This window comes from Scyliorhinus torazame, chromosome 2 (assembly GCF_047496885.1).
Source record: "Scyliorhinus torazame isolate Kashiwa2021f chromosome 2, sScyTor2.1, whole genome shotgun sequence".
In the NCBI taxonomy this organism is placed as follows: domain Eukaryota; kingdom Metazoa; phylum Chordata; class Chondrichthyes; order Carcharhiniformes; family Scyliorhinidae; genus Scyliorhinus; species Scyliorhinus torazame.
In genome coordinates this window covers 355,527,594-355,555,105 of record NC_092708.1, presented here as the reverse complement: position 1 = coordinate 355,555,105, position 27,512 = coordinate 355,527,594, and the positions used below count along the sequence as shown (strand labels likewise).

The 27,512-nt window shown below is 43.0% G+C and overlaps 1 protein-coding gene across 2 annotated transcripts in view; it reads right to left on the bottom strand.

The window, feature by feature from the left end:
- mnat1 (MNAT1 component of CDK activating kinase) overlaps positions 1-27,512 on the bottom strand; it is a 238,372-nt gene that overhangs the window by 188,191 nt on the left and 22,669 nt on the right. The window contains exons 1-2 of one of the 2 annotated variants that reach the window (XM_072491861.1): positions 25,367-25,392; positions 12,562-12,714 (exon numbers count right to left, since the gene is read on the bottom strand). In XM_072491861.1, coding sequence (XP_072347962.1) covers positions 12,562-12,714; positions 25,367-25,377 — 164 coding nt within the window. In that variant the 5' untranslated portion in view covers positions 25,378-25,392. Of the gene's footprint in view, positions 1-12,561; positions 12,715-25,366; positions 25,393-27,512 lie in introns of those variants that run through there. The other variant, XM_072491853.1, reaches the window with a different exon arrangement.

The following is a 27,512-nucleotide window of genomic DNA, read 5'->3' as shown; positions in this document are numbered from 1 at the left end:
ACTGACGGGCAGAAAATGAATTCATTTCTTCAAAAAGGGAGGCAGAACTAATCAGAGAAATATAGATAAGCTAGTTAACTCATCAACGTTGAAAAGATACAAGAAACATTGCTAAAAGATGAAATAGCAAAACACTAAATGACAGAACATAATTTTAAAAATCAGCTTGGAATTCAATAATGAAGGTTGTGTTTAATTAATACTATTGAATCATTTAAAGATAACAAGAACCACAGACCTGGCCAGTGCGGTGGATGGAATATATATGGGTTTTTAAACACTTTTATTAAAGTGCGACACAAGTGGTTTATGACAAAGTCCGAAATGGAGACTAAGTGTTCGCGCCGTTGTGATTCACGACAGGAGGCCAGCACGGATTTAGAGCGGTTCACGTCGCTGCAGCCTCCCTTCCTGGCGCCAAATGGGCGCCGCGCCAACCCACGCATGCGTGGGGGATTTCTTCAGCACACCGGCCCGATGCAACATGGCGTGGGGGTTCAGGGGCTGGCCACGCAACAAAGTAGGCCGGGGGGAGGGGGCAGCTGATCAGTGGGCCCAGATCGCGGGCCAGACCCCGGGGACGGAGCCCCGCCCCCCCCCCCACAGGCCGGCGCCCCGACCCTTCGCGCAGAGTTCCCGCCGGCAGCGACCAGGGGTGAATGGCGCCGGCGGGACTGTGCTTTATCCCCGCGGCTGCTCGGCCCATCCAGGCAGGAGGATCAGCGGCCCCGCCACGGCAAACGCGCCGGTGCAAATGGTGCCGATTCTCCACACCCCGGGGGCCTCCGATGGGGTCTGGCCCGCGCCGGGGCGGCGTGGCGCGGAGATTCTCCGGCCCGGCGCAGGGCTGGGAGAATCGTGCCCATAGAGTGGGGAAGCAGCCTGCAGAATAACCAATGAAACAGAAAACTGAGGACAGGAGTTAAAGAATGTTCCTCAATGTTGGCAAGATTGGAAAACGGTGTCCTACAGAGATCAGTGTTGAGATCATTACTGTTTACTATTATAGATTAGATGAAATTAATTTTGACTGAGGAACTGGAGACATAGTATCAACATTTTCAGATCACAGAATCACAAAATAATACAGCACAGAAGGAGTCCTCTTACTCCTTCTTCTTTCCCTCGCCCAATTAATTCTTTCCCTTCAAGTGTTTATCTAATTTTCTTCAGAATATTACAGCCTAATCTGCTTTCACCATCCTTTCAGGCAGCGCAGTCCAGGTCATAACGCTTTGTTATGCAGAAAATGTTTCCCCGTGCTGTCTCTAATTCTTTTGCGAATCTGGTATCAGATTGGAGGAATAGCTAATAATGTAGAAGCCTGGACCAAAATACAGGTTTGTAAATTGGGTGGGAAAAGTGGCAAATATAATTCAATACAGTGAAATGCGAGACAGTTCATTTTGACAGGAGAAATAAGGATGACACTTATTCCTTGGAGGATAAGGAACAGATAGAGGGCAAAAACATTTGGGGGCACAGTGTCATGTGAGAGTACCTTTAAGAAATGGATGTTTCAGCAATGTACCTTTAAGAAATGGAGCTGATCATATTACTGAAGTGATGTCAGAGGGTGGGGGAAGCTTTTTGAGTTTCAGTTTGAGAGAGCAGCCTGGGTGTGTGTGTGTTTTGCTGTGAGCTGTAGGAAGAAACACAGAGCTGGTCTGTTGATTTCTGCAATCCAAAGACTATAAATATATTGAATGTAACCTAATGTGCTCCTATTTTTGAAGTTTTTAAGTCTTTTGGATGTTAAAAGGACAGCTGAAACGATTACTTAGTCTTTGGGGGTTATCTTTGAATTAATGGGTGTTAAGGTATTCAATGTTTGTTTTAAAAAGGTTAACTTGAGTTGATAGAATAAACATGGTTTTGTTTTAAAAAACACTTCTCCATTTATGCTGCATCACACCTGTAGAGTGCGCCGTGTGCCCCCCAACACCACAATCTATTAAAAGTTGTGGGTCAGTTGAACTCCATGCTACACTTTGGGGTTCTCTAAACTCTGACCCATAACAATTGGGGGCTCATCCGGGATAAAAGCCTATCTATTGGATTGGCTTAGTGAACTTAAAGACAGTAAGGGGTGAGCAAATAGTGTGGTTGCTTTTCAGGTGAGGTATTTTAGTTAACGTGGGGAGTGTGTTGTGGATAATGGGTCTTTCAGAGGCTCAGAAGTTTTTGGGGGTGGACACGGTAACACGCAGTACCTTACAGAGACTAAACGCAGACTGTTAGGTTTGGCAAAAACATTGCAGTTAACATTGCCTGGCAAAATGAAAAAAGATGAGGTACTTACCACGGTAGCTGAGCATTTACATTTGCCTGAGATACTGGCAAAGCTCCAGTTGCAGATTAAGCAACTTGGACATGAAAAAGAATTAAAGCAACTTGAACATGAAAAAGAATTAAAGCTGCTTGAATATGCAATGAGAAAAAGAATAGCCCTGGCAGAACAAAGAGAAAAAGAAAGAATAGCCCGAGCAGAACAAAAAGAAATAGAAAGGGAGATACAGATGAGGGAAAAAGATAAAGAGAGAGAGTTTGAACTTCAGAAAATGGCCATGAAACATGACAGTCAGTTAAAATTGGCAGACGTAAAGGGAAACGTACAGTTGGATGAGATTGATGAGGATAGTGAGACAGAGTGTCATACTCGAAGACGTGGTGGGGATCTATTTAAATATGTCCAAGCATTGCCAAGGTTTGATGAGAAGGAGGTAGAAGCCTTTTTCATTTAATTTGAGAAGGTAGCTAAACAAATGAAATGGCCACAGGACATGTGGGTTTACTGATTCAAACAAAGCTGGTGGGTAGAGCTAGTGAAGTGTTTGCATCACTACCGGAGGAGGTATCTGGGACGTATGAGGAGGTGAAAAAATCCATCTTTGAAAGGATCAAACAGAGTAATTTTGATAGGTGGATAAGGGCTTTGAAAATAGATCAAAGTTATTTCTCAGAGAAATTATGCTTTTGGAGGTGTTTAAAAATTCAATTCCTGATGTAGTGAGAACTCATGTGGAAGAGCAGAGAGTTTAAACTGTGAGATTAACAGCAGAAATGGCAGATGATTATGAATTAGTTCATAAATCAAAGCTTGGTTTCCGACATCAGTTTCAGCCTGTGAGGGATAGAAACTTGGGCCATGAGAAATACTCAAGTGGTAAAGGTAAAGGTGATCTGATGGGAGATAATAAAGAGAGTGTACCTCAGATTAAAATTGAAATCCAGGAGGGTGTAGGAGAAATGAAAAGTTTCAAATGTTTTCACTGTAATAAATTAGGACATGTAAAGTCACAGTGTTGGTGGTTGAAGAAAAGCACTTGGAAGGCTGATGTGGTAAAACAGGATAAGACAGTGGGGTTTGTTAGAATGGTAAAGGAAAGCCCAATGGGAGCGAAGGAGGTGCAAAAGATTGTACAGCCTCATCAGAAGGTGATTGATAAGAAGGTGCCAGATCTTTTTTTTAAATTTACTTGTGTGGGTAAAGTTTACTCATGTGTATCAGGAGGAGCAGGTAAAGAAGTCACAATTTTAAGAGATACGGGAGCTAGTCAATCTTTAATGGTAAGAGATGAGGAATTATGTAGTTTGGGAAGAATGTTGCCAGAAAAGGTGATAATATGTGGAATTCAGGGTGAGAGGAGTAGCGTTCCATTATATAAGGTAAGGTTGGGAAGTCCAGTGAAGAGTGGTGAAGTGGTAGTAGGAGTAATAGAGAAACTATCGTGTCCAGGAATACAGTTTATCTTGGGGAATGATATAGCTGGATCGCAAGTGGGAGTGATGCCTACTGTGGTTGATAAACCAGTGGAAAATCAGACAACTGAAGTGTTGAAGGACGAATATCCTGGGACTTTTCCGGATTGTGTAGTAACAAGGTCGCAAATTCACAGGTTAAGACAAGAGGAGAAATCAAAGAGTGAAGATGAAGTTGAAGTGCAATTATCAGAAACGATTTTTGATCAGATGGTTGAAAAACAAGAACAGGTGGAGGATGAGGCGGATATTTTTAGTTCAGGAAAATTGGCGGAGTTACAACAGAAAGATGTAGAAATAAAACGGATGTATCAGAAAGCATATACGGAAGAGGAATCTGAGTGTATACCAGAGTGTTATTACCGTAAAAGTGATATCTTGATGAGAAAATGGAGACCTGTACATATGCAGGCGGATGAAAAGTGGGCAGAAGTTCATCAAGTAGTATTGCCAGTAGGGTATAGAAAGGAGGTGTTGCGAGTTGCACATAAGGTACCAGTGGGAGGTCATTTGGGGATAAGGAAAACTTAAGCTAAAATCCAGAAACATTTTTATTGGCCTGGATTACATAAAGATGTAGTTAAATTTTGTCAATCATGTCACACATGTCAAATGATAGGGAAACCTCAAGCAGTGATAAAACCAGCGCCCTTAATACCCATTCCAGCATTTCAGGAACCTTTTACAAGGGTCCTAATTGATTGCGTAGGACCGCTTCCTAAAACAAAAAGTGGGAATCAGTATCTTTTGACTATAATGGATGTTTCTACTAGGTTTCCAGAGGCCATTCCAGTACATAATATTACAGCTAAAAAGATTGTGGAGGAGTTACTTCAATTCTTTACTAGATATGGACTACCCACAGAAATACAATCGGATCAAGGATCAAATTTTACCTCAAAGTTATTCAAAGAAGTTATGGTTAGCTTAGGAATAAAACAATTTAAATCAACTGCGTACCATCCAGAATCGTAGGGAGCATTAGAAAGGTGGCATCAGACATTAAAGACAATGTTAAGGGCTTATTGTCAAGATTATCCAGAGGATTGGGATAAAGGAATTTCATTCGTACTGTTTGCAATTAGGAATGCACCAAATTTAGTCCTTTTGAACTAATTTTTGGTCATGAGGTAAGAGGACCACTTAAATTGATTAAGGAAAAATTGGTGGGTGAGAAATCGGAAATTACATTATTGGATTACGTGTCAAATTTTAGGGAACGATTAAATAGAGTAGGGGAATTGGCTAGACAACATTTGAAAGTTGCACAAAATGTGATGAAACGGGTAGCGGACAAGAAATCCAAAGTTCGTAGTTTTGCCAGTGGAGATTAAGTTTTATTGTTGTTACCAGTGGTAGGTGAGCCTTTAAAAGCTAGGTTTTGTGGACCTTATCAGATTGAAAGGAAATTAAGGAAGGTGAATTATGTGGTAAAAACACCAGATAGAAAGAAGATTCACTGAGTGTGTCATGTGAATATGCTTAAAAGGTACTTTGAAAGAGGAGAAAAAGGAGGTTTTGATGATTCCAACTCAAAGTGATGAACCAAATCCAGATGATTGTGAATTTGACATACCTCAAATTAAATTGGAAAATGAGGATGTTCTTAAAAATTGGGAAACCGATGCTCCTATACTGGAGAATTGCAAGAGACTCTGTAATCAGATTGAACTGAAGTATCTAACTTTAAAGAGAAATGCCGAGGTAGAGGAATGGATGGATCATGCGGAGACTTTCTTGTTCAAAGAGACTGTCAATCGAGAAGGATTGCAGTTGGAGGAAGAAATTGGTTAAGTTACCTTCCAGAGGAAAAATCAACTGACCTGAAAGAGTTATTGATATCATATGGGCAAGTTTGTCGAGATAAATTGGGAAGTACTAAAATGGCTATACATGATGTAGATGTGGGAAATGCAAACAACATCCAGATAGACTTAATCCTTTAAAATTGGCACAGGTTAACAAAGACATTGAGAGTATGCTTAAAAATGGCATAATTGAAGTGGGTTGCAGCCAATGGAGCTCACCCATCGTGATGGTACCTAAACCAGACGGTACCCAACCGTTGTGTGTGGACTATAGAAAGGTGCTTGCAGTTACAAGAACGGACTCTTATCCTATCCCGCGTTTGGAGGGATTTGGAGGCATTGAGAAAGTGGGACAATCTGCTTTTATTTCCAAATTGGATTTACTTAAAGGTTACTGGAAGGTACCTTTATCCAAAAGGGCGAGGGAGATTTCAGCTTTTTTAACTCCAGATGGTATATATACCAGTTCAAAGTTATGCCATTTGGTATGAAAAACACCCCATCCACATTTCAACGGTTAACTAATACAGTCGTTTCAGGATTACCCAATTGTATGGCATACATCGACGATCTGGTAGTTTACAGCCAGACATGGAAAGAATATTTAAAACATCTGATGGAGTTATTCGATCGACTTCAGGTGGCGGGTTTGGTGATAAACCTAGCCAAAAGTGAATCTGGAAAAGCCCAAGTCACTTTCCTTGGCCATACAATCGGACAGGGTCGAATGGTGCCACGGAATGTGAAAACGAAAGTTATTGGGGAGTTTCCGACACCCTCAAGACGAAGGGAAATAATGCGATTTCTTGGCATGAGTGGATTTGTGCAAAGGATTTGTAGCGTGGTTGCTCCACTGATCGACTTGATCGACTTGCTGATAAAACGTCAACAATTTCAATGGACAGCGGACTTTCAACAGGCATTTGACTGCCTGAAAGCTGTGGTAACCGATGCTCCTATACTGGAGAATTGCAAGAGACTCTGTAATCAGATTGAACTGAAGTATCTAACTTTAAAGAGAAATGCCGAGGTAGAGGAATGGATGGATCATGCGGAGACTTTCTTGTTCAAAGAGACTGTCAATCGAGAAGGATTGCGGTTGGAGGAAGAAAAACGGGGGGGGGGGGAATGGACTATATTATTATACCTGTTTGCGTGTTGTGTTTTTTTTGAACCGGTAAAATGTTTTACTGTGTGCATTTCTTAATTGATGGTGCAAAGGTGAAAAATGAAACCATCTTGAAGTTGATGGGGTTTTTTTTCTTGGGGGGAGGTGTCCTGTGAGAGTACCTTTAAGAAATGGATGTTTAAGCAATGTACCTTTAAGAAATCGAGCTGATCATATTACTTTTTTAAAAATATATATTTTATTAAAGTTTTCAAACACAATTATTCCTCCTTACAAATCAACAAAAACGATAACACGATAACTAATAGATAACATTGTTTAAATAAAGTTGTGAACTAACAAAATAACATGAAATAGTGCTCCCCCCCGCCCCTCCACCCCATCTAGAACAAAAACAATTTACCCCCCCCCCCTCCTTCCCTCCCAACCCCATCCCCCTCTCTTTCTGGGCTGCTGCTGCTGGCTATCTATATCCCCCCTAACGTTCCGCTAGATAGTCGAGGAACGGTTGCCACCGCCTGGAGAACCCCTGAGCCGATCCTCTCAGCGCAAACTTCATCCGTTCCAGTTTTATGAACCCTGCCATATCGTTTATCCAGGCCTCCACGCCGGGGGGTTTCGCTTCCTTCCACATGAGTAAAATCCTTCGCCGGGCTACCAGGGACGCAAAGGCCACAATATCGGCCTCTTTCGCCTCCTGCACTCCCGGCTCATCTGCTACCCCAAATATAGCTAACCCCCAGCTTGGCGTGACCCGGACCTTCACCACCTTCGAGATCACTCTTGCCACTCCCCTCCAGTACTCCTCCAATGCTGGACACAACCAAAACATGTGTGTGGGGTTCGCCGGGCTTCCCCCGTACCTCCCGCACCTGTCCTCCACTCCGAAGCACCTGCTCAACCTAGCTCCCGTTATGTGTGCTCTATGTAGCACCTTAAATTGGATCAGGCTAAGCCTGGCACACGAGGAAGAGGAATTTACCCTACTTAGGGCATCAGCCCACAAACCCTCCTCAATCTCCTCCCCAAGCTCTTCTTCCCATTTTCCTTTCAGCTCATCTACCAGCTCCACCCCCTCTTCTCTCATCTCCCGGTATATTTCGGACACTTTGCCCTCCCCGACCCCCCCGACCCCCCCCCCCCCCCCCCCCCCCCCCGAGATCACTCTATCCTGGATCCCCTGTGTCGGGAGCAGCGGAAATTCCCGCACCTGTTGTCTCGTGAATGCCCTCACCTGCATATATCTAAAGATATTCCCCGGAGGCAGCTCATACTTTTCCTCTAGTGCTCACAAGCTCGCAAACGTCCCATCTATAAATAAGTCTCCCACTCTCCTAATTCCTGCCCGGTGCCAGCTCTGGAAACCTCCGTCCAGCCTTCCTGGGACAAACCTATGGTTGTTCCTGATCGGGGACCACACCGTGGCTCCCAATACACCCTTCTGTCGCCTCCATTGCCCCCAGATACTTAATGTTGCCGCCACCACTGGGTTTGTGGTAAACCTTTTCGGGGAGAGCGGTAGTGGCGCCATCACCAGCGCTTTTAAGCGTGTTCCTTTGCAGGATGCCATCTCCAGCCTTTTCCACGCCACCCCCTCTCCCTCCATCATCCACTTGCGGATCATCGCCACATTGGCGGCCCAGTAATAGTCGCCCAAGTTCGGCAATGCCAATCCCCCTCTGTCCCTGCTACGTTGCAGGAACCCCTTCCTTACCCTCGGGGCCTTCCCTGCCCACACGAAGCTCATGATGCTCCTATCTATTTTCTTGAAAAAGGCCTTAGTGATCAATATGGGGAGACATTGAAACACAAATAGGAACCTCGGGAGGACCATCATCTTAATCGCCTGCACTCTGCCCGCCAGTGACAGCGGCAGCATATCCCACCTTTTGAAATCCTCTTCCATTTGCTCCACCAGCCGAGTCAGATTGAGTTTGTGTAAGGTTCCCCAGCTCCTGGCTATCTGAATCACCAGATATCGGAAGTTTCTTTCCACTCTCCTTAGCGGCAGGCCATCTATCCCTCTACTCTGGTCCCCAGGGTGTATTACGAAAAGCTCACTCTTTCCCATGTTAAGCCTATATCCCGAGAAATCTCCAAACTCCTTCAATATCTGCATAACTTCTGTCATCCCCCCCACTGGATCCGCCACATACAGCAGTAGGTCATCTGCGTAGAGTGACACTCGGTGTTCCTCTCCCCCTCTATCCACCCCTCTCCATTTCCTGGAGTCTCTCAGCGCTATAGCCAGTGGTTCAATTGCCAGCGCGAACAGCAATGGGGACAGAGGGCACCCCTGTCTTGTTCCCCTATGTAACCGAAATACTCCGATCTTTGCCGATTTGTGACTACACTTGCCATTGGGGCCTCATAGAGGAGTTTAACCCAACTGACAAACCCCTCCCCGAACCCAAACCTCCTCAGCACCTCCCATAAATACTCCCACTCTACCCTATCAAATGCCTTCTCTGCATCCATTGCCGCCACTGTCTCTGCCTCCCCCTCTGCTGGGGGCATCATTATCACCCCCAGTAGCCGTCACACGTTGACATTCAATTGTCTCCCCTTTATGAACCCTGTCTGATCTTAGTGCACCACCCCCGGGACACAATCCTCTATCCTCATTGTCAGCACTTTTGCCAACAACTTGGCGTCCACATTCAGGAGCAAGATAGGCCTATAAGACCCGCATTGCAGCGGATCTTTATCTCGCTTCAGGATTAGTGATATCGTCACCTCCGACATTGTCGGGGGTAGAGTCCCCCCTTCTCTGGCCTCGTTAAAGGTTCTTACCACTGTGCCTCTGCCTTCCCTGTGGTCAGCAGGTCAAACTCCGTCTGGAGTCTTCGCCTCTCCCTATATAGTCCCTCGTCCGGGGCCTCCGCATATCTTCTATCCACACTCAAAATCTCCCCCAGTAATCTTTCCCTCTCTTTGGCCTGTTTTCCCCTTGTGAGCCCTGATGGAGATCAACTCTCCCCTGACCACCGCCTTCAGCGCTTCCCAAACTACCCCCACTCGGACCTCCCCATCACCATTGGCCTCCAGGTACCTTTCGATACATCCCCGCACCCTTCCGCAGACTCCCTCATCCGCCAATAATCCCACATCCAGTCGCCAGAGTGGGCGCTGTTCCCTCTCCTCTCCTAGTTCCAGATCCACCCAATGTGGGGCATGGTCTGAAACAGCTATGGCCGAGTACTCTGTTCCTTCCACCCTCGAAATCAGTGGCCTTCCCAAAACGAAGAAATCTATCCAGGAGTATACCTTATGGACATGGGAGAAAAAGGAGAACTCTTTGGCCAGCGGCCTAGCAAATCTCGACGGGTCCACTCCCCCCATTTGGTCCATAAACCCCCTAAGCACCTTGGCCGCTGCCGGCCTTCTTCCGGTCCTGGATCTAGATCTATCTAACCCTGGGTCTAACACGGTGTTGAAGTCCCCCCCCCCATTACCAGGTTTCTTACCTCCAGGTCCGGGATACGTCCCAGCATCCGCTTCATAATTCCCGCATCATCCCAGTTCGGGGCATATACATTGACCAGCACGACCTCCATTCCCTGCAGTCTGCTACTCACCATCACATATCTGCCACCGCTGTCCGCTACAATGTTCCTAGCCTCGAACGACACCCGTTTCCCCACCAATATGGCCACCCCTCTATTCTTTGCGTCCAGCCCGGAGTGGAACACCTGTCCCACCCATCCTTTCCTTAACCTAACCTGGTCCGCCACCTTCAGATGCGTCTCTTGAAGCATGGCCACGTCTGCCTTCAGACCTTTTAAGTGCGCGAACACTCGGGCCCTCTTAATCGGCCCATTTAGGCCTCTCACGTTCCACGTGATCAGCCGGACTGGGGGGCTGCCCGCCACCCTCCCCTGTCGACTAGCTATCACCCTCTCTGGGCCAGTCCCACGTCCAGGTCCCGCGCACCCACCCGTCCCCCAGGCGGCGCATTCACACCCCGACCACCTTTTCTCTTACCAGCTCCCTTTCGATCTCAGCAGCAGGAACCCAGTTATCCCCCCGCTAGATCCCAGTCTAGCATGGTTACTCCCCCCATATTGCTTCCGAAAGTCAGCTGACTTCAATTGACCCCGGCTTCTCTCGCTCTCTCCTTGCCCCCCCCCCCCGGGTGTGGGATTCCCATCCTCCTTGCGCCTATCTTCCCGCCGTCATCTCTCTGGCGTAGGAAAAAAAACCACGCTTTCCTAGAACCATCCCGCCCCCTATGGCGCAGCTCCCCCTACAGCCCCGTTCCCATTCCCCATCCCCCGCCTGTGTCTCTTTTTCCCCCCCACCGGCGCCCATCCCGATACAGTGAACCTCCCTTTCCCCAATTTAGATCTCTATACATCAACATTGTCGTTTCCCCTCCAACATCAGTCCCTCAGTTCTGGTCCAGTTTCTCTTTTTGGATAAAGGTCCATGCTTCTTCCGACGTTTCAAAATAGTAATGTCTATCCTGGTGCATGACCCATAATCGCGCCGGCTGCAACATCCCGAACTTTACTTTCTTCTTATGCAGCACCTCCTTGGCTCGATTGAAACTCGCCCTCCTTCTCGCCACCTCCGCGCTCCAGTCCTGATCCGGAGGTTCTTTCTCCTTGATCTATTTTCCAGGACTTCAATTCTGAGCTTAGCTGAGCATCGCCGCAACCGGAAGTTGAGCTGATCATATTACTGAAGTGATGTCAGAGGGTGGGGAGAGCTGAGCTCACTTCTGCTTTTTGAGTTTCAGTTTGAGAGAGCAGCTTGGGTGTGTCTGTATGTTTTGCTGTGAGTTGCAGGAAGAAACACAGAGCTGGTCTGTTGATTTCTGCAATCCAAAGACTATAAATATATTGAATGTAACCTAATGTGCTCCTATTTTTGAAGTTTTTAAGTCTTTTGGATGTTAAAAGGACAGCTGAAGCGATTACTTAGTCTTTGGGGGTTATCTTTGAATTAATGGGTGTTAAGGTATTCAATGGTTGTTTTAAAAAGGTTAACTTGAGTTGATAGAATAAATATTGTTTTGTTTTAAAAAACACTTGTCCATTTATGCTGTATCACACCTGTAGAGTGCACCGTGTGCCCCCCACACCACAATCTATTATAAAGCTGTGGGTCAGTTGAACTCCATGCTACACTTTGGGGTTCTCTAAACTCTGACCCATAACAACAGAAACATAAATCACTAACAATACAATTTGTTACAGCCATAAATAAACAATTTGAGAGGGACAAAATACAAAGACAGGGAAGTAATGTTTAACTTTCACATTTAAGTTTAGTTTAACCTAGTTTCTAAGTGCTGTGCACATTCCAGTCTCCCCACTACAAAAAGGATATTGAAGCACTAGAAAAAGTGCAGAAAACATTTTCAAGGATGGTACCTGGATTGAGAGGTTACAATTACCAGGAAAGATTAAGCAGGCTGAATTTCTCGCAAACAAAGAGCAGATTTTTCAAATTATGAAAGGGCTTGATAGAGTAGATGTGGCAAATTGCCTCCATTTTTCAATGAGTCCATAACAAGACTACATAAATACAAGACAGCTACTAACAGAGCAAATAAATAATTTAGAGTTTTTTTAAATATATAGTGCTGAGAATGTAGAACTCAGCCTCATGGAGTGGATAAAGCAGATAGCACGGGGGCAGGCCTGATGCAAATATTTGGGAGAAGGGAATGGAGGAGCATGGAAGCAGGTTGGAAAGAGGTCATTACAAGTGGGAGGAGACTCATGTAAGTATAAATACTGGAATGAACCAGTTGGGACAAACAGCATGTTTCTGTGCTAGACATTCTTATTATGCAATGCTGCTTTTGCAATTATCTTCACAGATGCTAACCAACAGCAGAAGTAAAATTCTTACACTTTCAATACTTTCTTTCGAATGTCGACCTCCTTGTCCACCGTAGGATCTTCAAAGAGTTGCACTCTGAAGTTGTTCTTTCGTAGTGCTGTGCCACACTCCTGACAGTTTCCAGATCCTCTAACAAACAGTAGTTCCACACAACTCTCACATCTGTTAAAAAATGGGTTGATTTACTTTCGTTTCTTTCAAAAATATATGTTTAAATACATAGTTCTCAACAGAAAAAGTGAATCATTCTATAGAATTTTTCTGACAAAATCTACTCTGGTCTTCCAAAACACAGTATTCTTTGCAAGTGTATCATGGTATCTCGAAAAGATATTATGGCAATCACAGTATGAAAATAATGTGGTGTCTTTACATCAAGAGCAAGGATTAAAATTGTAGTATCCTTTAGTATTGTGAAATCTTGTGACAGCTTAACTATTTATGATTCAACATAAATTTTACATAATTGAATATTGTTTATTGAATGCTTTACTGGAGGGGTATTTTTGCACATGTCTTGTGACACTTTCACCCATCCTCCAAGGGAACAACTTGTCTTAAGTGCTTCAAGCTCAAAGCTGGTTCAAATTTCAATGAAAAACGGTACTTCACCAATTCACATTTAACTAAGTGATAGCAGCATCAAGGAGCACCGCATGAGGATTAGCACAAGTGAAGCTCCCAATATCATTTTTTTAATAGACTGTGTCAAACAAGAAATTACTAGACAGGTCAATACATTTGAGTGACTCAGTAGCTAAGCAACACAACATAGATGAAAGATTTGGCAACTCCTCACAGCTAGAAACTGACTATATGTGACGATCCTCTGGTAATGTACAGGAAAAGACAATTGAGTTCTTGGCCCACCAGGTCATAACTTCAATCCACTTGGGATTTGTCGGCAAGCCACTTGAATGTTTGTAGTCATTATACCATTACTAGCCTGAGCTAGAGCTGATGGATTGTATCGTATATAAACAAGGCAATATGCAGTGGAACTGTAAACAGCTTTTTTGGTTAGGCTGGATTACAATGTAATTATCACAAGGTGCAGGGGGCACTTTCCAACGGAAAAATTTTAAATTTTCTCATTCATAGTATGTACTATCTTATTCTACACTGTATTCACTGCATGACAAGGCAGAGTAATTTTCATTCAGCTTTATAGCACTTAAACAGTACACAAATGATTGAAAAATTTAAATTACACATGCTGTTTGAATGTAATCTGTTTTTATAGGGCTCACCTCTATTGCTTGGGCAACAAATGAAAAATTAAGATATAATTTTGTCATTAAATTGACACCAAGTCATCGTACTTTTTGCTTCATGTAACTTAATTAATTTACCATAGTTTAGTGGATTCTTCCAGCAAACATGAACGTGATAAATGCAATAAGTATTATCCAGAAAACCAGTTTGTCCACTATTGAAGCCAATGGTCATAAAGCTGTGTTTATTTTGCAATTCTCTTTAGGAATGGGGCAAGGAACAAGGATCTGGTTTGCGGATTTATACAATTAAGGGATGAAGAGATAATTTCACTGAGAATGGCACAATTATAAAGGCACATTTAGATTGTACAGTCCATTTTACAGGACAAAGAGGAAATGACGTAAGTGGCTTATGTCATGCCATAGTTGTTTCAAAAACTGCAAAAGTCTCAGGCAATAAGAGGTTAACCATTGCTTAACCCCCCCTCATTAAAATCTATTTAAAAAATATTTTTTATTCTCCTCCTTTTTCACATTTTCTCTCAAATTTACACTCAACAATAAACAATAATCAGTAACGAATGTAATGTCCATCCCCATATCAATAACAACAATCTCATCCTCCCCCCAAACCCCAGACATTAGCCCGCATGTTAACATAAATAAATGACAAAAAGGAATCAGGAATCACCCATAGTCACTACTAACACATACAGTCCCTCTCCCCCCCAACCCTCCCAGGCCCCCCGCAATGTTCGATGTGATCCAATTCTCAAAAGTGCATAATGAATAACGCCCATGAATTGTAGAACCCCTCCATCCTTCCCCACAGTTCAAATTTGACCTTTTCAAGTGTCAAGAATGCCAGCAAGTCCCCGCCACGCCAGGCACAGGGTGGAGAGGTCACAAGTGTGAAAATAGATAAGTCCCCTGGGCCAGATGGAAGTGTGAAAATAGATAAGTCCCCTGGGTCGGATGGGATTTATCCTAGGATTCTCTGGGAAACGAGGGAGGAGATTGCTGAGCCTTTGGCTTTGATCTTTAAGTCATCTTTGTCCACAGGAATAGTGCCAGAAGACTGGAGGATAGCAAATGTTGTCCCCTTGTTCAAGAAGGGGAGTAGAGACAACCCCGGCAACTATAGACCAGTGAGCCTTACTTCTGTTGTGGGCAAAGTCTTGGAAAGGTTTATAAGAGATAGGATGTATAATCAACTGGAAAGGAATAATTTGATTAGAGATAGTCAACACGGTTTTGTGAAGGGTAGGTCGTGCCTCACAAACCTTATTGAGTTCTTTGAGAAGATGACCAAACAGGTGGATGAGGGTAAAACAGTTGATGTGGTGTATATGGATTTGTATAAAGTGTTTGATAAGGTTCCCCACGGATACTACTGCAGAAAATACGGAGGCATGGGATTCAGGGTGATTTAGCAGTTTGGATCAGAGATTGGCTAGCTGGAAGAAGACAAAGGGTGGTGGTTGATGGGAAATGTTCAAACTGGAGTCCAGTTACTAGTGGTGGACCACAAGGATCTGTTTTGGGCCACTGCTGTTTGTCATTTTTATAAATGACCTGGAGGTGGGCGTAGAAGGATGGGTGAGTAAATTTGTAGATGACACTAAAGTCAGTGGAGTTGTGGACAGTGCGGAAGGATGTTACAAGTTACAGAGGGACATAGATGAGCTGCAGCGCTGGGCTGAGAGGTGGCAAATGGAGTTTAATGCAGAAAAGTGTGCGGTGATTCATTTTGGAAGGAATAACAGGAAAACAGAGTACTGGGCTAATGGTAAGATTCTTGGCAGTGTGGATGAGCAGAGAGATCTCGGTGTCTATGTACATAGATCCCTGAAAGTTGCCACCCAGGTTGAGAGGGTTGTTAAGAAGGCATACGGTGTTAGCTTTTATTGGTAGAGGGATTGAGTTTCAGAGCCATGAGGTCATGTTGCAGCTGTACAAAACTCTGGTGCGACCGCATTTGGAGCATTGCGTGCAATTCTGGTCGCCGCATTATAGGAAGGATGTGGAAGCATTGGAAAGGGTGCAGAGGAGATTTACCAGAATGTTGCCTGGTATGGAGGAAAGATCTTATGAGGGAAGGCTGAGGGACTTGAGGCTGTTTTCGTTAGAGAGAAAAAGGTTAAGAGGTGACTTAATTGAGGCATACAAGATAATCAGAGGATTAGATAGAGTGGACAGCGAGAGCCTTTTTCCTCGGATGGTGATGTCTAGCATGAGGGGACATAGCTTTAAATTGAGGGAAGATAGATATAAGACAGATGTCAGAGGTAGGTTCTTTACTCAGAGAGTAATAAGGGCGTGGAATGCCCAGCCTGCAACAGTAGTGGACTCGCCAACATGAAGGGCATTCAAATGGTCATTGGATAGACATATGGACGATAAGGGAATAGTGTAGATGGGCTTTAAAGAGGTTTCACAGGTCGGCGCAACATCGAGGGCCGAAGGGCCTGTACTGCGCTGTAATGTTCTATGTTCTATGTTCTAACAGGATCCGCCTTTGGCCGATCAACGAGGCGAAGACTGTTTCCAACCCCGGCTGGTCCGACACCCCGAATATGGCCTCCCAAGTGCCCAGGTCCAGTTTCACGTGCACCACTTTAGAGATTACCCTAAAAATCTCCTTCCAGTAATCCTCCAGCTTTGGACCCCCTCATTAAAAATCAATGATGATTTGAAAGTTCCTGAATTAATAGTTTTCCCATTGCTGGAACTTAAAACTCAAAAATAATGGCACCAATGGGTTGCCATCTTTTCAACAACAGTGTTGTCTGCATAACCTGTCTAAATATCACAAAATTGCAGCAGGTGACGTGCAGGTTAAGTGGATTGGCCATGCTAAATTACCCGTGTGTCCAAAGATGGGCAGGTTAGGTGGGGTTACGGAGATAGGGCGGGGGAGTGAGCCTGGGTAGGATGTTCATTCAGAGGGTCAGTGCAGACTCAATGGGCTAAATGGTCTCCTTCTGCACTGTAAGAATTCTATGGTATTGTGTGTCTGTTTTCCAAAGTATTGCTCTGCTTCACTTTGTGAAGCTGATCATTCAACACAAAAACGTATCTCTTCCAAAAAGTAACATCGCATTTAATGGGGGTACAAGCTCTTCTGAATAATTTATTTAAATTGAGGTCCACCCTGATGCACAATAAATACTTGTGTAATTTATAGAAACATTAGATCATAGATCGTAACAAAATATTATCAGCATAAGAGACCCACAGAAACCAGTACTTTAATAAAAGTTTTTCAACATTCCAATATAAATATTGCATTTCGAAACTTTATTGCTTGGAAGGAAGGAATAATCTGTGCTTCTCAGGCATTTCAGTTATCTACTAATAAACATAATCAATATACACAAAGAACAAAGGATACTGCTGATACCAAGGTTTCCAAATTATATGTTATGCCAGAACAGAGTCTTAAACAAACTTCAACTTGGTAACAAATTGTTATTTGATAGCATGCTGGTGTTATGTCCATGCTTCTGGATTTGACTGGGGAATGGCACTATGCCATAATGCTAGTTTGGAGAGCACGTGCAGATACGATGGGCCAAATGGCCTCCTTCTGCACAGTAACAATTCTGTGATTCTTTATTTTTCAGCTTCACTGAAAATAGCATTATCTAATTTAATGATATCCAGAATGTTTGTGCAATCTTTAGTGGATCAGAATATTCACCAAAAAGGGAACTTTAATAATAAAGCTGTTGCCTCAGTTACTGTAGGTCCAGCTTCTCAGTGTTTAGAGTTGTTTTTTAATTTTTTTTGGACTCATACAGGAAGCCTTTCCAAATTGAATAGATATCTTTAACTGCATCTTTTACTAATTAGGAAATCGCCAATGCCGCTGAATATCCTCAAGTATATTGATGGTATTAATTCTACCTCATTCTTGCACATCCTCTGAATTAATCTCATGTGTGCAATGCCAAGAATTATATTTCCAATGGCCTGCTGAACAATCATTGCACTGAAGGCCTGAGACTTTATTTTAACTGTGACCTGGTAAAAAAACAAAACCCACAAACATCCAAGTTTGCAACCAGATATATAGCAAACATTGGCTGACTGTGCCTCTTCTCATTTACCGCTATGCCTACTGCAGCCAAATTATGGAATAACGTTGTACCATGAAGATTAACGTGCCAAACAACAGAGTTCACAGTAAATGACACTAATTTCATCACTGCAGGAACTTCTGCACCAATATCTCCAAACAATTAACCACAGTCACAAAAAGTTGCCAATTAACTAAAGATATATTGCAATGTCATCATTCAGTCCATGAACAAGTAAAGCATAATATTTTGGGGGACAGGGGCTAGAGAGAGGGAAGCAAAAAGGGAGTCAGAATCGTTTTACATGTACATTGGGGAGAGAGCCATTGACAGAACTTGGAATGTATCGCCTGTTGTTGACAATAGTTGTTTGAAGTTAGTGGTTTGTGATAAATTTGGTTTACTTTTCTTGATTGCGACTAATATTCATAGTAAAGAAACATAACAGCAAGTTTAAATGCCTAACAAATAATTTCATTGCCTTATGAACCGGAAACTGAACTGAAATAATTCATCGACTTTGTTTCCAATTTCCAGCCTTTCCTCACTTTCACCAGGTCTAGCTCAGACTCTTCCCTTCTTTATCTTCTCTGACATCATTCCCAGAGATAGTCTATCAACTAATATTCATGACAAATCCACAGATTTCTACAGCTACCTCAATTACATTTCCTCATATCCTGCTGCTTGTAGGAACTACATTCCATTCTCCCATTTTCTCAGTCTCCATCATACCTGTTCTGATGATGCAAGCTTCCACATCAACTCTTCTGATGCGCCCTTTTTGCCCCCGCTCAACTGAGGATTCCAACCCAGTTTTGTTGACAGGGCCTTCCAATGTGTCTGATCTGTTTCACACATTTTGCCCTCCCTCTTACAGCCATGATTGGGTTTCTCTGGTCTTCACCTTCCACCCTGCCAGCCTCCATATTCAACGGATCACAGAATCATAGAATTCCTACAGTTCAGAAGGATGCCATTCAATACATCGAGTCAGCACCGACCTGCCCACCAAACCCCCCCCCCCCATAACCCCATCTAACCTGCACATCCTTGGACACAAAGGGGCTATCTAGCACACCAATCTATCTAACCTGCACATCTTTGAACTATTGGAGGATACCAGAGCACCCAGAGGAAAACCACACAGACACAGGAAGAAAGTGCAAATTTCAGTCACCAAGGCTTGAATTGAACCCAGGTCCCTCGTGCTATGAGGCAGCAGTGCTAACCCCTTAGTCATTTCTGCCAACTCCAGCATGATGCCACTACCAAACATATCTTCGCCTTCTCTCACCTTTCAGCATTTCCTCCACAAGACCTTGGCCCACTCCCAAATTACTCCTAATTTGGTTGACTCTTAACTGCCCCTCAAGGGCAACTAAGGATGGGCAATAAATGCTGGCCCAGCGGAAAACCTCTATTCAGTCGATAATCATGATCCGAGCTTCTGGCTGCTTGTCATTTCAATTCTGTACTGTACACCCATGCTGACCTTTCTGGCCTAGGCCTGCTACAGTGTTCCAGTGAAGCTCAATGCAAACTTGAGAAACAGCATATAATTCTTCAACTCAGCACTTATCCTTTTGGATTCGACATCGGGTTTAACAACTTTAGGTCATAACCTCCACCTCCATCTTGTCCTTTGTTTTTTTTTCCTTTTTCAGTTTTGCTGGGCTGGTCTTGTCTTGTTTCTTTCTTTCCCTTCATGTTACATTCAGATGGTTGCCATGTAGCCATTCACAACTCATTTGATCACAGCTTTTGTTTCTGCACTATACTCACTACCTTGTGGGTTGGTTAGTTCAGTTAGCTGGATGGCTGGTTCTTGACCTGGAGCGATGCCAATGGCATGGGTTCAATTCCCATGGTTATCCATGAAAGCCCCGCCTTCTCAACCTTGCCCCTCGCCTGAGGTATGGTGACCCTCAGGTTAAATCACCAGCAATCAAGGGGGAGAGCAGACTATGGTCCTTAGAAACTATGGTGACTTTCACATACCATTCTCTGGCTGTTGCAAATGTCCACACACACACAGCCCCCCCCCCCCCCCCCCACACACACACACACAGCCCCACCACACACACACACACACACTTCCCCCCCAAACACCTGCTTTTCTCCCCCCTCCCCCCCTCCCTCACACACACACACACACACACACACACACACACACACGTCAAGAAAAAAACACATTTAAATGACATTTCTGGAGGCTACAGGGAAAATAGGTCCAAACATAACATTAATCTCCAAGGTATTTCAATATATCTAATAGATATCTACAAAGCTGCAATTCAGTCAAAAAGTGAATGTCACCATTTCCAAAAATACAATGTTCAATTTATGTTTCATTGAATTGCTGCTTTGTAATTCACTTACAGGTGTGCTACTTATTGCAGAGTCAAACATACCAATTAACTATTAGTTTCTGCAAAAGTATATTAGATTGTGTGACAGGGTTAAAATTACCAGCCTTGTCCAACAATAGATTACAGAAGAAGAATTGAATGACTAGTACTATGTTACATGAAATTTATGGGATAAAGCAATAAATTAAAGAAGGATAGTAACTCTAAAGAGTTATTTAAGTCCAATTTTCTAAATTCCTTGGATTTTAAGTTTTTAAAAAACCTTTCAGATAGCCTCCCTATAAATGAAGTGTTGTCAGTTCCATAGAAACAGTTGATTAGTGAGAAGCTGGTATTTATTCAAGTCATGAGTTTAATCGCCTAATAAATAGCAGCACGGCAGGGCAGCTCAAACCTGTAGAATATATGTCCTGTTGCATGTGAAACTCCAGGACCCTTCTCATGTCCTGGACAACCACATGTTCTAATTATTAGGTCTATAGGATTATCATGCTTTGGGACTGTATCTTAAATTTAAGGTAAAAATGAAGGAGGGTCATATGACCTGTACTGAAGTCTGCCTGGCAGCAAGAATGAGTTGTCTGATTGTTAGAGATTAAAGAGGAACCTAGATTGTTTTACTGGGAAGAAGGTATATGGTGCTCACACTTGGAGATAATGGCAGAAGCCTGTGCGTTAACGGTGATAGGTTGGAGTCTCCAAAGTGCTGGAAAAGTGTTGAAAATGCCAAATTGTAAACAGTTGCACTTTAAAATCTCTAATCACATCCAAGAGAGTTGGGGTCTCAAGGATAACTAGTAGTTCTACCTGGATATAAGATACAATGGATTGTCATGGAGACAGGCTTTGAGGGGAGGGGAGGATCTCAGATATCTATCAAAAGGTTAGTCTGTCAAGTTCCAAGAGAGGGAGAGCAGTTATGATCTGGTTACAGAGCTGGTTTAGCTCAGTGGGCTAGACAGCTGGTTTGTGATGCCGAACAAGGCCCGCAGCACGGGTTCAATTCCCGTATCAGCTGAGAATTCTGAATTCTCCCTCGCTGTACCCGAACAGGCGCCAAAATGTGACGACTAGGGGCTTTTCGCAGTAACTTCATTGCAGTGTTAATGTAAGCCTACTTAAGAACATAGAACTGTACAGCACAGTACAGGCCCTTCGGCCCATGACGTTGTGCCGAACTAGTCTGAAACTAAGATCAAATCAACTTGTGACAATAAAGATTATTTATTTATCTGCAAAACACCGTGGTTCACTGTGCAGGAATGTGGGTGGGAGCTTGCACTCGGGTTATAAATTCACGAGGAATTCAAATAAGTTGGGAAAATCTGTCTAGCTTGCACTAAAGGAAGAAGCTCCAGGGGGGAAAAACTCACTCTAAAAGACAGTTCCGAGATTGAAGGTTCCCAGGTTGAGAAAGGAAAAGATCAGAAGTAAATCTTGGGGAGCTAAGAATCACCTTGGACTGGTTCCGGAGAATTCATAGTATATTCCGCGAAGTGTGTTTTTGGTTGTGCTAAAAGGAAAAAGGGATTGCTGCTTTGTGGTTTAAAATGTTGGTTGCCGATAAAGATGGTGTTTAGTCATTGTGTTTTTAAATTTTTTTGATACTGTCAAAGTCTTGCTGTGTCAACCGATCAGCTATTAAGGAAAAGGTAGAATTTATTTTTTAAAGTCATCAGTCTCTACAGAGTTCATAACAATGTTCAGGAAGCTGAAGCAGCTTGACCTCTGGGCTTTTGAGCCTAAACAGCTGTTGGCAACGCTGTGGTGCATCATGAGAATGAATTTCATGGATAACCCATTTATTGACGTTGTCAGCTTGCAGTTTAAGGGTATGTCGAGAGAGGGGTTGAATGATCACCAGACAGTCAAGAAAGACCATTACAAGAGGACCCTGAATGCATCGCACGTCGCACTCCCCAAGTCCAACAGTATTCCATTTTCAATGCTGGAATATGACAGTTCCTCTGGAAAGTGCAGCCAGAAATTAGTCAAGGTGCCTGCTGTAGGTCATACAATCACAGAATTTGTACAGTGCAGAAGGAGGTCATTCAGCGCATCAAGTCTGCACCGACCCTCAAAGTAAATTCCACCCAGGTCAACTCCCACGCCCACTCCACCCAATCCAAATAACCTAACCTGGACATCCATGGACAGTAAGGGGAAATTTAGTATGGCCAATCTGCCTAACCTGCACATCTTTGGACTGTCCAAGGTCGTCCACGTTTCCAAAGCAGTTAGGAGTGCAGGAATCACTGCTGCCTGGTAAACCATGATCTTAGTCTTAGGTTTGAGATTCTGGTCCTCAAAAACTCTTTTCCTCAACACTGCTGAACTGGTACATTGGAGGTGATGATGTATTTCATAATCTATCCTTTGTCATGCTAGAATACAAAGTCCCAAACTGAAATATGTACATGGAAATGCACATTTGTGTCTTTAAATTCACCAACACCAAGTTCAATGCCACTTGAATATACTTTTAACCAAATGTGCTGCCTGAGATTCAAGTTTGTAGCAAACTCAAAATTACAGAATGCTGACCTTGCACAGCCTTTATGTCTAGTCCTGATGACATCTGCATCTGCTCTATTGAACAAATCACAATAACCCCCATCGTGACACATAGCTGATTACCTACCAACTCTTCTTTTTGGCATAATTTCAAAAAGAAAGTGAAACACATCTGCATTGCATTCCACCACTTGCATGAATCATGCAATGCCAGCGTGGAAGTCCTTAGCTTGTTAGAGCTAGTTACTAAAAACAACCAAATTACCGATCCAAAAGTTAATTGAACCCTTTCACAATGCAGCATTTAATCCCATATTTTCATGCAAAGTAATGCTGACACATTAATTTGTTAAATGAAATTAACTCTACTTCTTGGAAAGTAGTGAATCCACAGGCTACCTGTCCTGATTGGGCTCAAACTCTGTAAGAGCTGCTAAAATAAAACTTGAATCATCTTCAAACAAATGAACCTGTCTCATTAGGTACCCAATGCTACTGTTTAAATTAAACTATTTCTTATTTGAGTTTCAACAAAGCAGTTTTCTTTATTTTTTTAAATAAGATTTAGCCTCAAAACAAGAGTGAATACATATAATGGGGACTGTGCAGAGATAAACAGATTACAATTCATTCAAAATAGTAATTCTTTTTTTTAACTGAATCAACTACTGAGAATGGATACTGTGCAGAGTTAAGTCTTGTTCCGAAGATCAGTCATATGTTCCATATTTTATTATAATTTGTATTTCTACAATATCCTCTCAGAGCAATTAACAAGGGTAAAATAAGATCGACACCCAACAGGAAAAAGGAAATGATAAAAACTGAACAAGGAGCATGTGAGGTGATCGGACAATCAATTTTGGAACAGAATGTCAGAGTCGGGTACAAAAACTTTGTTTGTAGTGATATGTAAAAAGTTGGGAGGCAGCAGTAATCCCATGCAAATATCACAGAAACAAGCTACTTGACCTGAGCGGTCTGTATTGCATTACCCTCTACACAAGCAGTAGTCCTACTCTTACATATCCCCTTTCCTTCAACCACCTAACTAACTTATTCTACCTTGATGTTGGCATGGTTTCTATGTGACCAACCAAAGCCTCATAACCAGAAATTGTTTCTTCCGTTTTCCATCCTAAATCTCTAATACTTAATTTTATATCCAAGTCCACTGTTTCTAGACCCTTCAATGACTGAAAAGAATGATTCCATTTACTGTGTCCCACCTTCTTGTAAGTATAAACACCTCTGTTAAATCGACCTTTAATCTCGTTGGTTCCCAAGTTTTTCTTCTTATTTGCATTTCCCCATGCCAGGTAGTATTTTCGTAAATCTAAGCTGTGCCTTCTCTTTTATCTCAACACTTTTCCTACGTATGGAGCCTAAAACTGCACACATTATTCCAAATGTGTTTTTTTAATTCATAGATTCATCATTGCGCCTTGATTTTTATATGCTACACTTCTTACCATTAACTGTGTATTCCATCAACATTTCTTCTCATGGCTTCATACACTAGAAATGCTGCTTTTGATGTCTTCTAAACTCCCAAATCCTTCTGCTTTTCCACATTATCCAACTTATCTCATTCAAGTTAGTTACTTAAATTTTCTACATTGCACAACCAATCATATAAAATTATATCTTTTTACTGCAAATAAAGTAAATGCAATGGCTGTATTTAATTCAAATACTTTTTAAATAGCTATATAAAGTGTCCAGTTTTGGGGACTCTACATCAGGAAAGGGGCCATGGACATAATGCACAATACATTCACGGAGGCAATACCAAGGATATGAAACTATCCATGAGGAGACAGTGACGAAACTCTGAATTAAAGCAGTGGTAATTAAAATAGAGGCAATTAAGAGATCTGTATGTATTTGAATTATAAAAGGTTTTTGAAGAAGGTAACCAGGGAAATATTATTTTCACCGGTTGGTAAGTATGCCTCACTGACTTAAAATTAAAAGAGCAAAGCGAGAGGCAAGAGAACTTTTATGCAGAGGGTTCTTTGGTCAAGGAATCTCCGTAGAGAGCAAGCAAGGTCAAAATCAATAGGTTACCAGGGAAATGAATAGCTATTTGAAAAAGAAACATCTATCGTGGCATGAAACAAAACAGATCACTGAAAGCCAGGACAGTGACAATGATCCAAATGGCTTCTTTGTATTGTAAAATTCTAGGTACCACAGAAGAAACTTTCTCACAAACATAAATGGTACGTTGAATTAAGGGAAACTCAATCACATGGAAAGAGATGGTTAGCAGAAAGCATAAGATCAGATATAGGTAGGTTTCTCAGGCGAGCAAGATGTGGTGAGCAATGTTTTGTTTTGGGGTCGCTGCTATCTAGGGTATCCCTCAATAATCTGGATTTAGAAACTAAGGAAGCAGCACTGAACTTGACTGATAACAGTTGAAATGGCAAATTGTGATGAGGATTAAAAAAGACTCCAGGTAGACACAGTTAGTCTATGATAAGGTAGAGAGAATCATTAATTTCTGAGCAAATTTAATTTTGTATACAAAAAAACAAACGAAGGTACAACACTGAAACATGCCATTCTGCCCGACCAGTCTGTGTTGGCACTTATCCTCCACACAAGCTCAAAATTCACACACCTTGTTCCCATATCCTTTCATCCCTTTCGACATCATTCTCCTATTCAAACTAAGTTTGAATGCTGCCAGCTTTTGCTTCAACCTCTAGTCCTGGAAGTGTATTCCATCGTCTCACAACACTCCCAATTATTAGGTCGAGTTTTGTACAGCCCTTTATTGGAAGGATATAAAAACAATGGGAAAAGTACAGAATAGGTTGACAAGGATATTTATTACCTGAAAGTAGGGGTTACAGTTATGATAAGCGATTAGATAAATTGACTCGAGTCGAGAAGATGGAGTTGTCACCTAACAAAGAAATGTTAATATCTTGTGTAACCTAAGAAATGGGGGGAGTAGACTATTCAGCCCCATGAACCTGCACTTGGCTTACCTTCTACCCTCAACTCCAGTTTTCTGCCTTTCTGCCCAAATCCGTTGATTTCCCAAAAATTATCAATCTCAGTCCTGAATATACTTAATAATGGAGTAATCCTCAATCCCAGGGATTCACAATGTTTTGAGTGACAAAGTATCTCCTTATCTCACACCTAAATGGTCAACTTGTTATTCTGAGTCTCTGCTCCCATCTTACGATAGAGTATATAGTGATAAGTCCCTCTCATTGGAGATTGCAATGAGAGAACAGAAACTTAAGACAAGCACACACATAGATTAAAAGGAGAGATAGAAAAAAAAATGTTTTCCGGTTCTTATTATGTGGACTATCCTGCCACAAATCCCCCATAAGTACTTTTGGTAAGAAATTAATTAGCTGCTTGGAATTGTCATGATATGCAGACACACACAATGATATACAGACAAGCAGCTAATGGACACAGAGAACAGGACATGACCAATAAGCAGGGAGGACACTCAGGGGTGGGATCTGACTATAAAAAACACAAGGCACTCACACTCCACCTCTTTCCACTGATGAACCTCTAGAGAGTCAGTCAAGGGTGTTGTTACAATCTCACATCTCCACCACGTGGCTAAGAGGTAGTCTGGTTCAGTCAGACAGAGTAACCACACTTAAGTTAGCAGAGAGTCAAACTCACAGAGAACTGTGCTAACTGTGCAATTAGTTCAATAAACCTGATTGAACTAATTTCAAGGTCTGGACTATCTTTCTGATCTAAGCTGCATCCAGTTGCAGCCAGTGTTAGACCAGTGTACTTAACACAACATGATACCAAGAGACTACTAATTTAAGGTGGCTTACCTCAGTCCGTTCCGTGATGACCAGCAAATGTATCCCGGCACCATGGAGAAGATTCAGGCTCCTCACCAGCTCAGGACCTCCGACAATCTCAGTGCCAACTGGCGGATATTCAAGCAAACGTTTCTGCTGTACATCGTAGCCTCAGACCTCGAGGGTGCGTCTGATGCAAGAAAGATCGCACTTCTCCTCTCAACAGCGGGTGATCAAGCCATCGAACTCTTCAACTCATTTAACTTCAACGAAGGCCAGGACAAGACAAAGTTTCAGATCACCCTGGACAAGTTCGATAGTCACTGTGAAGTGGACACCAATGAAATCTTCAAGCGCTACATGTTCAAATAACGTCTTGAAGGTAAAGATGAATCTTTCAATGCCTTCTTAGCTAGCCTCCACCTGCTAGCGCTGTCCTGCTGACTCCATGATCAGAGATCAAATTGTGTTTGAAGTTCACTCTGATCCTCTGAGAGAGCAGCTCTTAAAAATCAAGCATATGACCCCGCCAGTCGCGATTGAAACATGGACAGTGCATGAGCATGCAAGAAAATCGGCTGAAAATGAGAAACTTGCCTCCCACGAGGCAGAGAGTGTGCAGGCCATCTCCCGGATGCAGTGCCTCAGCATTGAAGACAGCGGCCATCTCGAGTGCTTTTCCCGGAGCCCCACGCATGCGCGATGCGAACTGGATAACGAAGCGGCCGACACCCACACTGCGCAGGGGCAGATGTCTGCCAACCGCACTGCGCGTGTGCGACGACATACACCGCGTCACGACGCCGACGTCATGACGAGCCCGAACTGTGGCAACGTCCGCTTAAAGGGACACTGCCCTGCAAGAGGCAGGTGATGTTTAAACTGGGGGAAGCCTGGACACTATGCAGCCTTGTGCAGGTCTGCACCACCAGTCAGAGGCCAGCGCTTCCAATTCCGACGACGGTGCATCCA